At 39.2% G+C, this 14,733-nt stretch overlaps 1 protein-coding gene across 6 annotated transcripts in view; it reads right to left on the bottom strand.

Moving 5' to 3' along the window:
• The window catches only part of EBF1 (early B-cell factor 1), a 407,699-nt gene that overhangs the window by 81,355 nt on the left and 311,611 nt on the right, over positions 1-14,733 (bottom strand). For all 6 annotated transcript variants that reach the window (XM_018050098.1, XM_018050099.1, XM_018050100.1 and 3 more), the window contains exon 10: positions 2,683-2,809. In XM_018050098.1, coding sequence (XP_017905587.1) covers positions 2,683-2,809 — 127 coding nt within the window. The remainder of the gene's footprint in view (positions 1-2,682; positions 2,810-14,733) is intronic.

Raw genomic sequence — 14,733 nt, 5'->3', positions numbered from 1 at the left:
GGCAACAAGCAGGTAAACTGAGCAAGCCACCAAGGTCTGGCAGCACCAGCCATGAATGTGTGACCCTTGGTAGGGGCATTTAATGATAACGTCAAGAGTCTTCCATGTGGTTCACCAATTAACAGAGACCCTCTTTTGTTAGAAATGATGTAATGTCACAGTGACTGTGAACAGCCAGCTATATCAATGGGGAAGTTTTTGTACCGGTTTCTTTGAAATTTTATTTTTCCAAATCAGAGAGAAGTGAGTCTCTCTCATAATACTTAAAAAACTAAGTCTTCCTATCTATGGTCCACCATAGATGGTCCTTCCATCTATGAGGCAGGATCACCAAAAGCATTTTTTCATACTTTAAATTTCCCGCACACTTACACACGTGCGTGCACACCCAGGACTTCTCTCTCTTATCCTTAACTACTTTGAGAGACTTGCAGATTGGCCACTTTTATCTTTGATCTTAATTCCCCCGTCTGATACAGGTTTTCCAAGATGTGATTTCTTAAATTGATGGCAATTTTTTTAGTGGTTAAAAAAAAATTCCCAATAATGATGGGTCCCCTAGCTATTTTCTTTTGAGAACTTAAGTAATTTAATGAGGATGATTTTTTTAACTTTTATGGCCAGGTGGCTCAAGGGGATATTTTGTTGAGTACTGATTAAAAATAATTTCTTCTAAATGAGACCTGACCACAGAATGGAACCATTAATGGGCAGAGACGCTGTCACCAAAGCGGAATCACGCTTGATTGCCTCTCGTTCCTCCCACAACACGAGCGTTTTCTTCTTCTTTTTCTTCTCCTTTTCTTGTTCTTAATGGCAGAGTAAATAAGCAGCCAGCGAGGCCTAAATGTTTTCGACCAAAAACAGAGTCCAAACTCCTCAGAGAAAACATTTGGCCTCTGTGGTTTTGTAATATGTTCCAGAACACCGAGTTCAGTGAAGAACATTGTGAAAAACTCCCATCCATTGGAATGATGGTGGGGAATGTTACAGTATCAGAAGTTTCAATTGGTCCTTTTCCTGCAGGCCCATAATGAGGCTTGTAAAAAAAAAAAAAAAAAGCGCTATGTGGAAGTTCTCATGGGAAAAATGAATGGCAAGAAATCCTAGCTTTAAAAGAAACAGCTAATCTGCTAGTTTGATTGTTCTTCAAAACTTACGCTGAACCAATGAGCCTAATTAAAAACACTTGGCCTACTTCTATAAAGCATCATAGCTTTCTCTATGCTTCGTTTGTATACACCACAAAACTCCAGATAGACTATTATTTTTTCAAGTGCTTGCTAACAAAGTGCTGACTTTGTTGGGATGGCTGAGCTAATTTCTTGAACTCAGTGTGAAACCTTAGCTAAACAAAATTGTGGTAATTTTCCTTAATTTGTAAAAGTGATTGGAGTGCAAATAAAATTTTCCTCTTGGGTCAATCCTATAATTTTCAATTAACTAAAACTAATCGTCAGGCAGGCACCAAACCTGCATTTTGTTTAAAGGACTGGGAGGCATTTCCAAGGGTCAGGATGCATTAGCTGTTTTTATAATTTTGAGAGAGAGGGTTGAGCGGGGAGAGCGAGTCACTGAGAAGCATGGTTGATTTTGTTCCTCCTATTAAAATACAATAGGAAAGATGCTTTGAGATAAAATGTCACAGTAAAATAAAATTTGTCCATTTAATTGTATAGTTATAATTAGGATGTGTTAACATAGTTATCCCTTCATGCTCTGGAGTCTCTTTGTGTGAAAGCAGCTTACACTCTGTACTTAATCTGGTTTTGTGGTCCTTTATTGATTAAAGAAGGAAACATGGGGCCAGTTTCTGGAGGCAACAACCCAGCAATGACTGCTACATAGCAGAGGACCTAGACTGTCCCCATAGCCAGTGTGGTCCTTGGACCAGGATCATCAGCCTCTCCTTGTGAGCTTGTTAGAAATGCAGAGTTTCAGATCCCACCCAGAGCTAATGAATCAGAATCTGGATTGCAACAAAGATCCCTGGGTGTTTGGTTTACATGTAACACTCTGAGGATCTCTTTGACTACACACTGGGCACTTAGACTAGGCACTTGATATGTTTCCATAGAGAACCTGCCTGGATCTCTCCATGTGATGTGAGGAAATTCACCCTCACCCTAGAACCCTAGCTTCTTAATGCAAGATAGGTCCATGTGCCAAGGCAGGTCCATGTGTTTGGGATGGCAGGAGGCAGTCATGGGGAACAAAATGAAGCTTAAAGGGAAAGAAAGCACCAAACCAGAATTAAATATGAAAATCACCAAAAGTCTTTAAATGGCCATGGCCAGGCTAGAAGAAAGTTGTATTGTGCACCCAAGCACATTCCTACTCCATAAAGCAAGAAAACCCCCACATGATGGCTTAACATCCAGAGACTCTTAGGACTCTATAGCACTCCTCCTTGCTCATGCCACTGCCTTAGGTATCTAACCCATGATTTCAACAGATCCTGTCATTCAACAAGGACACCTAGATGAAATCTTATCTAATAATAATGGTAATAATAGTAGTAGTAGTAGTAGCAACTCATTTCATCATAAATGGGGCGAAACGGAGAAAATGGGTCTTAAGAAGAAATAGATTTTAGATTAAAATAACACTTATACACACAAGATTGAGTCAAAGAGCCACAAGGTCAAGACCGCTCTGTCCACCATCTGCAGTAGTTCTTACCTGTGTAAATGAATCTTCCAGGTGTCCCTTTGCAGAACTGTTTGGATTTGTAGGACAAGGTGACCTCTACAACACCAGGGATATGCCGAGGAGGAGTCTGCACACGGATGGCGTGAGGAGTAATCAACTAGTGGGAGACATTTGGGGGGAAAAAAACATTGTCATTGCAATATGTAAAGGACTCATTTCACAGCTTTCTTATCGGTTCTCAATAAACATAGCCTTCAAACACCTAATTAACCTGTCCATGTTTAAATACAATCATGATGGAACCTGTATAAAAGACACTGACAACAATATTTACAAGTGCTCTGAGAACAGTCATAACAACTTTATCTGAGTTTTCCTACATGGCAGGCACTCTGCTTCCTGGTTTGAAAAGTGAACCTGGTCTAATGAAATGATTTATCTACTACAGGATATCCTTTGGAAAAATCTCTGTTTTAAGGCAGAGACCCAAATCAGCACTGAGCTCTGCCACACCTCTCCAGAAGCTGGTGGGCCTGGTGCTTGAACTGAGCCCTTCAACACGTGCAAAACACAGAGGTAGGAAATCCATGGTCAAGGCGCTCTGATGAGCTGCCGAGCCCATGTAGGAAATGCCCCGAAGACCATTTGGTGCATTAACTACCAGAGGAACAATCAAAGAGCTTTGAAGAGGAAACCCAAGCAGCTCTCTCCCTGGAACAGCTGAGAGGTCTGGCAAGACTAAGGACTGTCCATAAAAGGGAGCTGGAAGCTGCGGAGGGGCTGGAGGATGATCAGTGGTCCATTATGCAATGTCACGTGAACAGGGAGAAAGTTCATTTCTGAACCCTGTTGGTAATCACAGCACACTGCAAAGCAGAATTTGCTTTTTAGTACTCTTATCATTGTTTATATAACTAAAATGTTATTAATGGCCATAAAACTGGCATTATCTGCTTCTTTGAAAACTTTAGCCCTGGTAGTTGACCTTTGATGGTGCTGGACTCTGTGTGCTCTCTCTGGTGTGTGCAACTGCCTGTTCCTTGACTGCTTTCAGATTTGTTCAGCTCAGGGCTGCAGTACTGAGTTGGTATGTAATGGGTGATCATTTGTACCAACTCATGTTTGTGCTGTTCTTATAACTTAGAAAGGGCTTTTGTTTCAATGTGCAAATTTAAATATTTTGTCCAGAGAATCACAGACAACTCCATGAGGATCAAGGTGACAGCACAAATGCCAGCCCCTGAGTCCTACCTAGGTAGACAGTCCCAGCACAAAGTCCTGGCAAAAAGAATGTAAGAAAGTTGCTCCTGCTAAAATCCACAAGTGATTTCTACCAAATGCTCCTTCTTGAAACGTAAAGGTCATCTGCACAGAAATCACTTTAAGTTAGTAATTAGAAATGCCTATCCTCTCCCATAGAATGTGTGCACCCTTATTTGCTGGAAATATGCAAAAGATTCTTCAGGAATACCATATTTATGTGGAGCCGCTGGAGACTGAGTTCTCAATGGCTACGTTTTTCTGGATGGCTAAGGGTTTACCCATAAAAGCACAAAAAATATTTACTTAAGATTTTGACCTGTTCATATTGAAATTCTTCCAAAATGCATTATATGTTTTCTAAAATAAGCAAAATATATATAATTTAACTTAGCCTTAATAACTCAAGACTTTCATTTGAAATACCCCTTGTTTAGTTCTGTTTATCTTAGATTGGTGTATCTTCTATAATACAGAAAAGGCCTAGGTGACCATGAGGTATGAGGGGCTGTTTTCCCCGCAGTAAATGGCCCTGGATACTTATGAGTTTTAAATTATTTCTATTTTGCTCATTTTCTTCGTCTTTCTTTCTCCTAGTGTCCTTTGCACCTTCTGTACTTCTCTTCTAATCTTTAAGGACCGAAAACAGGAAACCTAGTTTATTATTGTGTAGAGAATAAGAGAAGGAAGGGAGCTCTGAAGAGCAGTAAGACGATCTTCCAAAATCAAGTGTGTGTTTAATCGCAGCTGATCGGACAGCGTTCTTACAATGTTGGGATTAGCACTAGTTGAGTACCAGGGTAGGAGGTTACCCACTATGTCATCGAAGGTTTTACTTGCAAGCACTAATTTGGTCAGGTCAATTGTATGTATTCTTATCTGCTTTTTTCAGATACGAAAACAGAATCATAAATTGTTAAACTGCTTGCACAAAATCACCCTCATAAGAGCAAATAAGAGCAAAAAGTGACCCTGATAGTTCAAAAAATGATAGAGAGTAATTCTTTCTATCTAATCATAAAGAAGAAATGTTCATATTTATATCTTTAAACATTTTAAAGCTAGCATCAGACTCAAAATTTTCAGATCCAACACTATATGTATATGTGTTGTTTTTAAACTCACATGCTATTCATTTTTCATTTTCTATCTGGTCCCTGGTTGTGCCTTTGATGGTGGAAGTTGCCATATAGTTATATTGTAAATAAGTGGCATGCTTCAATTCTAAAAGTTACTTGGACTGTAGAGTAAGATTAAATCACAATAATATTTAGGAGAACTTTCAGACAGAGAATATTTTACCTACCCTCCCTTTTCTCAGGGGAAATACATTTTAAAAGATGGAAAGATATCAGTAAATAGGTAATGGAGACATCTTTTCAAGTATAAGGATCTATGAGCTGATACACTAAGGAACAAAACTGATTTAGAAAATTTAGAAAATTTACAAACTGATTAGACATGACTGCAAAGAAACTACTTAAGAGAGTAGGGGGTCGGCATAAATAAAATTGAAACAAATTTTCATTTACAATTTCATTTTCCATTTTAATCATTCACTCTAACTAAAGCAGAGATTCATTCTTGAAATAACTGTCCTTTGCAAATAAGGTAGAATATGAATCCTCATTAGAGAATGAACTTGTTGATGTTTTCCTTGCTGTAGATGTTAGTCTGGGAACAGGCTCTCACACTGACACATGATGGCATTCAGAAGGAAAAAACTGTATCTAACCACTATCAATTAGATAGCGGAGAGGTTTATTTATTTACAAGAGGAAAGGTTTATTTATTAATCACTCAAAGAGTTACAAATTTATTACAGGAAGGAATGCCAGTAATCATTTAAAATGAATGCTCTCTTAATAGCTAAATACACAAAAGTCAAAAAAAAAGTCTGGTGGCTTCAAAAATTGACCCAACATCTTAGGGAAAAGATAGGGTCTAGATTTGGAAGGCTAGTACCCCAAACCCCTCCCCCATCTCAGAATAAATTTCCCACATCATTCTAATCGGGCTGAACAAGGCAGCCCCTCTAAGCTACAGAAGAAGGGCTCTAGTATAACTAAATTTTTCCAAATTGCAATAGCACTTCCTAAGTTTCGCCACGTCTATAAACAACCATTCAATTATGTACTTAAAATTTTTAATTGGTTAACTTTTTGCTTTGTTGTTGTTCAGGCGCTCAGTTGTGTCCAAGTCTTTGTGAACTTTTGTTTCAAATAACTTATTTTAAAAGGACACTATATTACTATTGCAACTGGTTGTGGTAATTTTAAAGTTAATATGATGTTGTTAAGTTCTAGTTAGATAATGTTGACAACTTGAATGGGTTTATTGAAAAGGGAGTTGAGCTAGTGTTACAATACAGACTTGTTTGCTCCAACTGAGACTCTCTCCCTTCACATAAATCAGAAGGATGAAAGGAGAAATAAAAGGAGAATCACTTTCTCATGATGATTCAGTTCTATTTAATGTCTGTGTTAAATCCAAAATGGTCTCCTGTACAACCAGGGGCACATGCCCCACACTTTGGGAAATTCTGTTCTAAGTGATTCGAGAACAGATTCACTCTCTTGGCTTAACTTCCTTAAATCACAAAACGAACAATTTGAGTTAAAAATAAACATACTTCTGAAACCCTGTAGCATCTGATACTACTTTCTTCCTTTTTGGAAGTCTACACTTTCTTCACTTCTGCGACACTAATTATAAGCCCTAAGCCTCAGAGAGTGTCTGATGGTTTACCAAAGCACTTTCACATTCGCTACCTTTTTAAAGCCTATCTTTATGGGATATGTATTCCAGACAAGCAAAAATTGAGAGTCAGGCAAGATAACTAATATTATTTGGAAACAGCAGGAAGAAAATCAACCTCTTACGCCTGTAAATAAGTGTTTTCCAGAGGTCCTCTCTTATTCATTGATTCCTGATCTCTTCCTGTGCCAACTATTTCCTTCTGCCAACTTGTTAATTGTAGACATTTCCCAAGTCTTGTTCTAGATCTTTTTTCTCCTTCATTTGCCTAACCATTCTTGAATTCACTCACTGGCTCAACCACATTAGCTAAACTGACTTCCAAGTCTACGCCTGTGGCTTTGATCTCTTTGGCCAAACACCACATTTTTATCAGCAACAGAGTAACAGAATCTCCCCTTTTATGTCCCCACTTCAATCTCAATAGGATGCAAAATCATTTATCATCTTACTACATATAACTGTACTTCCTGATCCCGTGTTCCCTCTCTCAGATAAGAGAACACTACCCTTTGAATCACCCAAAATAGAAATCTTGGGATTATCTTTTTTTCTCCCTTCAAATTTTCTTTTAGTCATGTTGACCTTACCTTCTACTGAATTTCACTGGCTCCTTGCCTTTCTCCTTTATCCTGTTGAGGCTGTCACCATTTCTTACTCAGATGACTGCAATATTATAAATGCCTTCTAAAATGGCCTTTCTCTACTTCTACTTTCTCAACCAGAATTGTCCTCTTCAAACCAACCTCATTATGCCATGCCCTGACTCAAACCCTCACCTGCTCCTTCATGTATGGTATGTAGCCCAGACTCCTTAGCATGGTAGACAGGTGCTCCAAGGCTTGAGAGCTGACTGCCCTTGCGAGTCATCCTTCCCACTCTGCCCTTCCACACTCTGGAGAGAAGGCCACGTGGATATATGAAAATAGCCTACCATCTTTGCCTTGTTCATGCCATTCCTTGCCTAAACATTCCCTTACTGCTGTTTCTCTTGTTCCTTAATACCCTGAAGAGATATTCTCTCTTCCAGTAAGTTTCACATGATCCTAAGAGTCACAGTTACTCACACCTTTGTAAAAATTTATATAATTATGGAATGCATACTCGAGAACTTAGCATCCTATTTTACCTTGTGCTAGAAAGATTTTCTTACACATCTTTTTCTCATTAGACAATCCTTGAGGTCAGCAACAGAGTCTAATTCATGTCCATACCCTCTAAAGTATTTAAATTAATGCCTCATATACAGGATATTTCCCAAAATATTTCTGACATATATTCTTGTATAAATTAGGCCAGAATTCTACTAGATGTTTGACTGCATTAAGCTAAGTAATAAGAGTCCACCCTATCCATAAATATAGGATCTCCTATCTTTTCTCCTTGGAAGAAAAGCTATGACAAACCTAGACAGCATATTAAAAAGCAGAGACATTACTTTGCTGACAAAGGTCCATATAGTCATAGCTATGGTTTTTCTAGTAGTCATGCATGGATGTGAGAACTAGATCTTAATAAAGAAGGCTGAATGCCAAAGAATTGATGCTTTTGAGCTGTGGTGTTGGAGAAGACTCTTGAGAGTCCCTTGGACCTCAAGGGAATCAAACCAGTCAATCCTAAAGGAAATCAGTCCTGAATATTCATTAGAAGGACTGATGCTGAAGTTCCAATACTTTAGCCCCCTGATGCGAAGAGTTAACTCATTCAAAAAGACCCTGATGCTGGTAAAGACTGAAGGCACAAGGAGAAGGGGACAACACAGGACGAGATGGTTGGATGGCACCACCAACTCAATGGACGTGAGTAAGCAAGCTCCAGGAGAGGGTGAAGGACAGGGAAGCCTGGTGTGCTGCAGTCCATGGAGTTGCAAACACAACTGAGTGGCTGAACGACAACAACTATTCATAAGAGCCCACCATTCTTAACCTGAAAATATTTAACCATCATCCCCTAACTTGCTCTTAAAATTATCTAGCTGGCCCAGCACTCAGATCCCTGCATGAGACCACTGCTCAGATATCATCTAAGAGGTAAAAAAGATGTCTAAAGGTCTGTGACTCACTCCAGTGAGAATGGATAAGGTGAAAGAAAGAAAAAATATTTAAGCAATACAAAAAAGTATTACAATTTAAGCAATACAAAAAAGGGCCACAAAAGATTATCTCTCCAATAGTAGCATTTATCTCTAGACTGATGATGTTAATGTGATACAATTTCTCTCTCCCCATTCTTCCTCCTATGTGTGTGCACATGTGTATTTGTGCGTATGAGTATACATATGCTTGTACAGAAAATAATAGCCATATAAACAATACTGGAATAAATTCACATATTTATAGGTATTAATTATGAGAAAAATCTTACTAAAGTCAAAAGTAGAATACTATCAGTTTATGCAATACGTATTACATGTGACTTAAATAAGAATTAGATATATATTTGCATGGAAGGAAGACTAAAAGGAAGATCATCGGGGTTGAGAAAAGTTACAAGATGGTAAAGTTACAGGTTACTATATTTTCTTCTGCATACTTCCCTTAATTCTCAAGCTTCTCGACCATAAGAATGTATTCATATCATAATTAGAAGAAATCATTTTTAAGGGTGATATTACAATGAAAGAAACACACATAGTTTCTGCAAAGCCCCAGAAGAGGCTGCTGGCACACCAAGGACCTACCAGCAAACAGTAATTATACTCTCTCTGAGCTACCTATATGAGCATTTTCTCTTCATATCAGAGCACAGGAGCAGAAGAGTTCTGAGTGGTCACCAGGTGAGGCATGCTTCTGGGTACAAAGTGAAACTTCTCTGGCCATGAGAGACAAGACACAGACATGGAGGTCGTCGGTGGGGCCTGTCCCTGATCAAAGTGGGAAACAGGAGAGAGGAATACCTCTGTCCGTGGATGCACAGAGCATCATGGAAATGCACAGAGGTGGAAGCAAAACGCCCAAGAGGCAGTCTGCAAAGTCTGGAGTCCAGACGAGGGACACAGGAGAGGATAATTCTCTATGCAGTTTTTATATGCCTCAGAAGTATGACCCACATGGTGGGCAAATGAGAGAACTCAGTATTTTAAAATATTAATGGGGACATACTGGAGAATTCTTGGGGAAAGGGGAAAGTCTTGGGAATCACTTTCTTCTCTGAGAGCCAGTAGCACTTAATATCTGTACTCCTCTATGTGCTAAGTGCATGCATGCTAAGTCGCTTCAGTGTCTGACTCTGCGCAACCCCATGGACGGTAGCCCGCCAGGCTCTTCTGTCTGTGGGATTCTCCAGGCAACAATACTGGACTGGATTGCCATGCCCTTCTCCAAGGGATCTTAGCAACCTAGGGATTAAAGCCGTGTCTCATTATGTTTCCTGAACTGGCAGGCAGGTTCTTCAGCACTAGTACCGCCTGGGAAGCCCCTTATCCCTCTAGCTCACATTAAAAGGATGGTGATAATGACCTTGATGGCGACTTTAGGAGCAATGACTTTTCACTGTCTTCTAACTATGTGCCAAGCTATCTGAGAAGCTAACTACGTGAGAAGCTCTTTCAATGATTTTTGCTCTGTCGTATTAAGGGCAAGCATGGGTATTAGCTGGTTCACACATATGGAAAATGAATTTCAGCAAAGTTAAGAAAAATGATCAAGGAACTGATAGGAAGCATCCAGTCTGCCTGTCTGGTGACCACCATTGTACAACTGTCCCTCCCTGCTGCTATTTATTGTTTTTCTATAATTCCTGGTAGTTGTACTTTTCATCCTACCTCTACTGTTGACAGGATGGAATGGGTCCCCAGTCTCTCCTACATCTAAAAACTTCTGGGAACGTAGTAGGTCCTCAAAATACCCTTCTTCATTGATGAGAAGCTGGCTGGGAGTTATTTCCCACCAAAACAGAAAAGCAATTCCAAGGTAAGCCTTCATGCATGTTTTCCAACCAATGGAACTATATGAAATAAATGCAATTTGAAGTTCCAAGCCACAACACAAAAAAATAACTGGGATTACTAGAAAGCACACCAGTGATTTTTCCTTATTATGCTTTGGACTTAATATTTTAGCCTTAATCATTTTCAACACTAAAAAGTTAAAAGGGGGAAAAAAATAACCCTCCAAAACAAGCAAAGCCTTAAAGAGAAGGGGTAAAAGGAAGGAAAGGTTTCTTCTCTAGAAAAATAATTAACAGTGATGACTAGAAAAAGCCTAAAGCAGGAACTGAGAGAGTAGGTTTTAGGTATCACCCATCCAAGAGTCTGGGTTCTAAGGGACACTGGCCCATTCATCCACTGTCACTTTCTGTGCCTCAGTTTACCATCCTAGCCTGCATGTGTTCTGTTCTGTTGGAGTACTGATAATAATGTTAAATATGCTTTGTGTGTGGTAGAGCTTCTCCAGGGACCCTAAAGCACTTTCCAGATTAATTTTTTAATTTATATATTAATAATTCTCACAGCATTCTCCCTCCTCCTCAGTTGGGGTAATAATATTTATCTCTTTTGAGATAGGCAGGGGGTGTTGAGTGACGGACATAAAACAGACACTTAAATAAGGAAACTATAACATAAAAGCATAATTAAAGCTTCCAAACCAAATCGACTAAGGATTTTTAAAGAGACACCACAGTGTTGGTGACCACACAAGCAAACTTATTGTCCTTCCACTCGGGTGTTCATTTTTCTGTAGTTAAACATGGTGTTTAAAAAAACATTGTTTTCTGGAGTTCTTAAAGAAAGCTGAAATATGATCAGCATGTATGCTTGGGGACTGTGCTGGCTAAACCTACATATTTTATCTCCATTTCCCCGAAGTGGATACAACATAAATCAAGGAATGCCAGTTCTTCTCCCAAGTTCCTCAGTGTATTCTGGTTTGTTCCCTAATCAGGGTTCCTTGGGTTTCGTAAGACAGATTTTTTCATTCCCAAGAATTGCCTGTCTCAAAGGCAGTATACGATTTCTCAGGGAACGTGAGAGAAAGCCCGTGGAAGCATTTACTGTTTCACAAACATTCTGGTTTCCTTTTGCTCCTTCAAGAAAATAACTAAACCAATGTTTAGCAAAATATGTTGGGTCACATGAATTCCCAAAGATAAACGTTATGTATGAATTGCAGAGGAGACTTTGGAAACTAAAGTTGCAGAAACTGAGTTAAATAGGGGATTTAAAATCTAGCTTTTGAACAGTCAGCAGTATCTCCTGTCTAAAATTTCTCTCATATCGGTATCGACATAGACACAGATACATAGAGAAGAGATAGAGATCTATTTTCCAATTGACTGTCTGCATCTCCCAATGAGAATACAAGCCCCATAGGATATGAGCTTGGTCCTTCTTGTTTTCTCTACTCTGTTTCCAGTTTTAAGAGTGCCTGGGAAACCAGCAGACATTCAATAAATACTTGTTGAAGATTGAATGAGTAAATACTGTGACACCGTTAACTACCACTAATAATTAGGGTAAAGATTCAATAACATCCCTTATGCATCCGCCAAAAAGATATCATCAATACTACTCCATTCAAAAAAACTGTCTCTACTGAAGAAAAAAAAATTTTTTAACTTTGCTCCCACAGACTTCCTGGCAGCCTCATTAAACATTCACAAAAATATACTGCCCAATTCTTCTGACCAAGAAACTAACCAGGTCCCTAAATCAATGCAGTTAATTGTACAAAACAAAACAGCAATAAGATCATCTTTCAAAATAACAGATCGAGGAGAAAAAGGCTAAAATAAATACATTATACTTGAACTACCTTTGGTTTTTGTGGGTTGATTGATTTATTTATTTTTCAGTAATTTATTTTTTAAATAAACTTTCTCCAGCTCTCTTCCCAGGATGTAAATCTTGTGCCAATTGGGCCCCATTAAAGACTGGATCCTGTCCTGACCATCTGGGAGCTGGAAAAGCACTGGTGAGTTTCTGAGGTCCAGAGTATTCCAGACGGAGCGGACTGGACACCAGTAACGCCAGCCCCTGTGGTTTGAAAGTGTACAATGGGCTCTTTCTCGAGGCTTGTTTTCCTACATTCAGTCAAGAAGGAACATCACCCTAGTTGGGCCTGGCTTAGGGTCCTAGGTTGCTGCTTTCTTTGTTTGCAAATTAAACATAAAAGAAAAAGAAAGGCCAGATACATCTTTGGAAGGGACTGAGTGATTGTCATCAAAGTTGGCCATTTGCAGGGCACAATCTCACCTGCAAAGATTTAGGAATTAGGAACGAAAAACACAAGAACCAAAAGGTAGAGTAGCAAGCTGTGAATTCACCTTTCACCAAAAAGTCTTTCAGGTTCTTGCAGAGCTCTAAGAAAAGGCTATCAAAGCTGTAAGACACTAAAGAGTGACTCATTCTAATGTTCTTGGGTGGTATAGTTCCTGTCTGCATCCTATTTACAGTGATCCTTGCACATATATTCAGTAATTCCCAATTTAACACGTGCCTCCAGGAAGTGAGCTCTGCAGAAAACTGAAGCCAACCCCCTTAAACACTGTGCTTTCACTGAAACCTTTCGAGGACACGTTACACACATCTTGCTGTTTCAGACAGAAGATATTGAATATAACTGCCATCTCTTTCTTGATTACTCAGGCCCACTGTCATTATGAACAGTCATTAATGTGCAGTACAGTAATATAGTTCTGCATCTGCTTTTTCAGTTTTCCTTTCCTGCCCTTGACATTAAGCTGTCACTTCTGCTGTCAACGAGCCTTCTTCTAACAACCCGCCTATACTTTGCTCCTTCTAATTTGCTATGTCCTGGGAAAACAGATAACATAGTTTAAAATTCCTGTTCTGGTTACCTCAAAGTCTGTTATTTTAATTATCTTTTTTTCTTTTTTTTTTGCTCACTTCCGGTTTCATGCTGAATTTTGGAGAGTTGCAATGACTACAACAATCTTCTCTGGGTCATTGGGGTTACACTATATTCTTTTTAGATGGTTAAAAGATCACTCTAGAGTCAAATGGATTTGGGTTCAAGACCAGGTTTTGCAAATTACCAGCTGTGGGATCCTCTGAAAGTCACTCAGCCTCTCTGGATTCAGTGGCATTGTCTGGGAAAGGGGAGGGGCTAGCCATCTGACTAGTGTTGCTGTTGTTTAGTCACTTAGTCATGTCTCTTTTGTGGCCCCACAGACTGTAGCGCACCAGTTTCCCCTGTCCATGGATTTCCCAGGCAAGAATGCTGAAGTGCGTTGCCATTTTCTTCTCCAGGGGATCTTCCCAACCTAGGGATCGAACCAGCATCCCCTGCAAGTCTCCTACATTTATTGTAGGGTTAATTGACTTAACGCCTATAATGACTTTAGGTGAAGGCCTCACATTATCCATCACTTAAAAAGTGTTAGTTTCATTACTACTTAATCCTCACCATAACCAACAGATTTACACTAAGATATTTATGTGCATCCTTATTGCACAATAAATATACCTAAATATAAGCTACCTAATTATACCTGTATTAACAAAACCTAAACTGCAATCTATCTGGTACTGACACTGTGATGCAGCATTGAATATAACAGTTGCTAAAAAATAGCATTTGTCTGGTTGAATGGATGAATGACCAAAAGAAAGTAGAAGTAGTGTCATTCAACACTATTTGGTATAAATTAATGCCTCTAACATGTAAGGCTCTGTGCTAGACACTGTAGGGGACGAAGCTGAATTCAGCATAGATCCTGCCTTCAAGGCAGAGAGCAGCCTCTTACGTCAGAATAGGAAGTGATAAGGCACATAAGACAGTACAGATAAGTACATTAGGAATTTAGAAAGAAGAGAAAATATTTTATATCTAGACTTGTGAGGGAAGATTTCATGGACCAAAAAAAAAAAAAAGGTTTTTTGGATCTTAAAGGGCAGATGTATCTGGGCACAGAAAAGAGGGAAAGGCATTGTGAAAGGGGGAATGGGATAAGCAAGAGCACAGAGGAGAGAAATTAATGCAGGCATAAAGAGCTGCAAACAACTCATTGTGACTGGAGCAGAAGTTAAGATGAATGGCGGGTTAGGATGCGGAGAAGAAAGGTCAAAGCGTTACACGGCTGTGCTTGAATCCCAAACGACGG

This window comes from Capra hircus, chromosome 7, assembly GCF_001704415.2.
Source record: "Capra hircus breed San Clemente chromosome 7, ASM170441v1, whole genome shotgun sequence".
Lineage (NCBI taxonomy): Eukaryota > Metazoa > Chordata > Mammalia > Artiodactyla > Bovidae > Capra > Capra hircus.
This window is presented reverse-complemented; position numbering and strand designations above follow the sequence as displayed.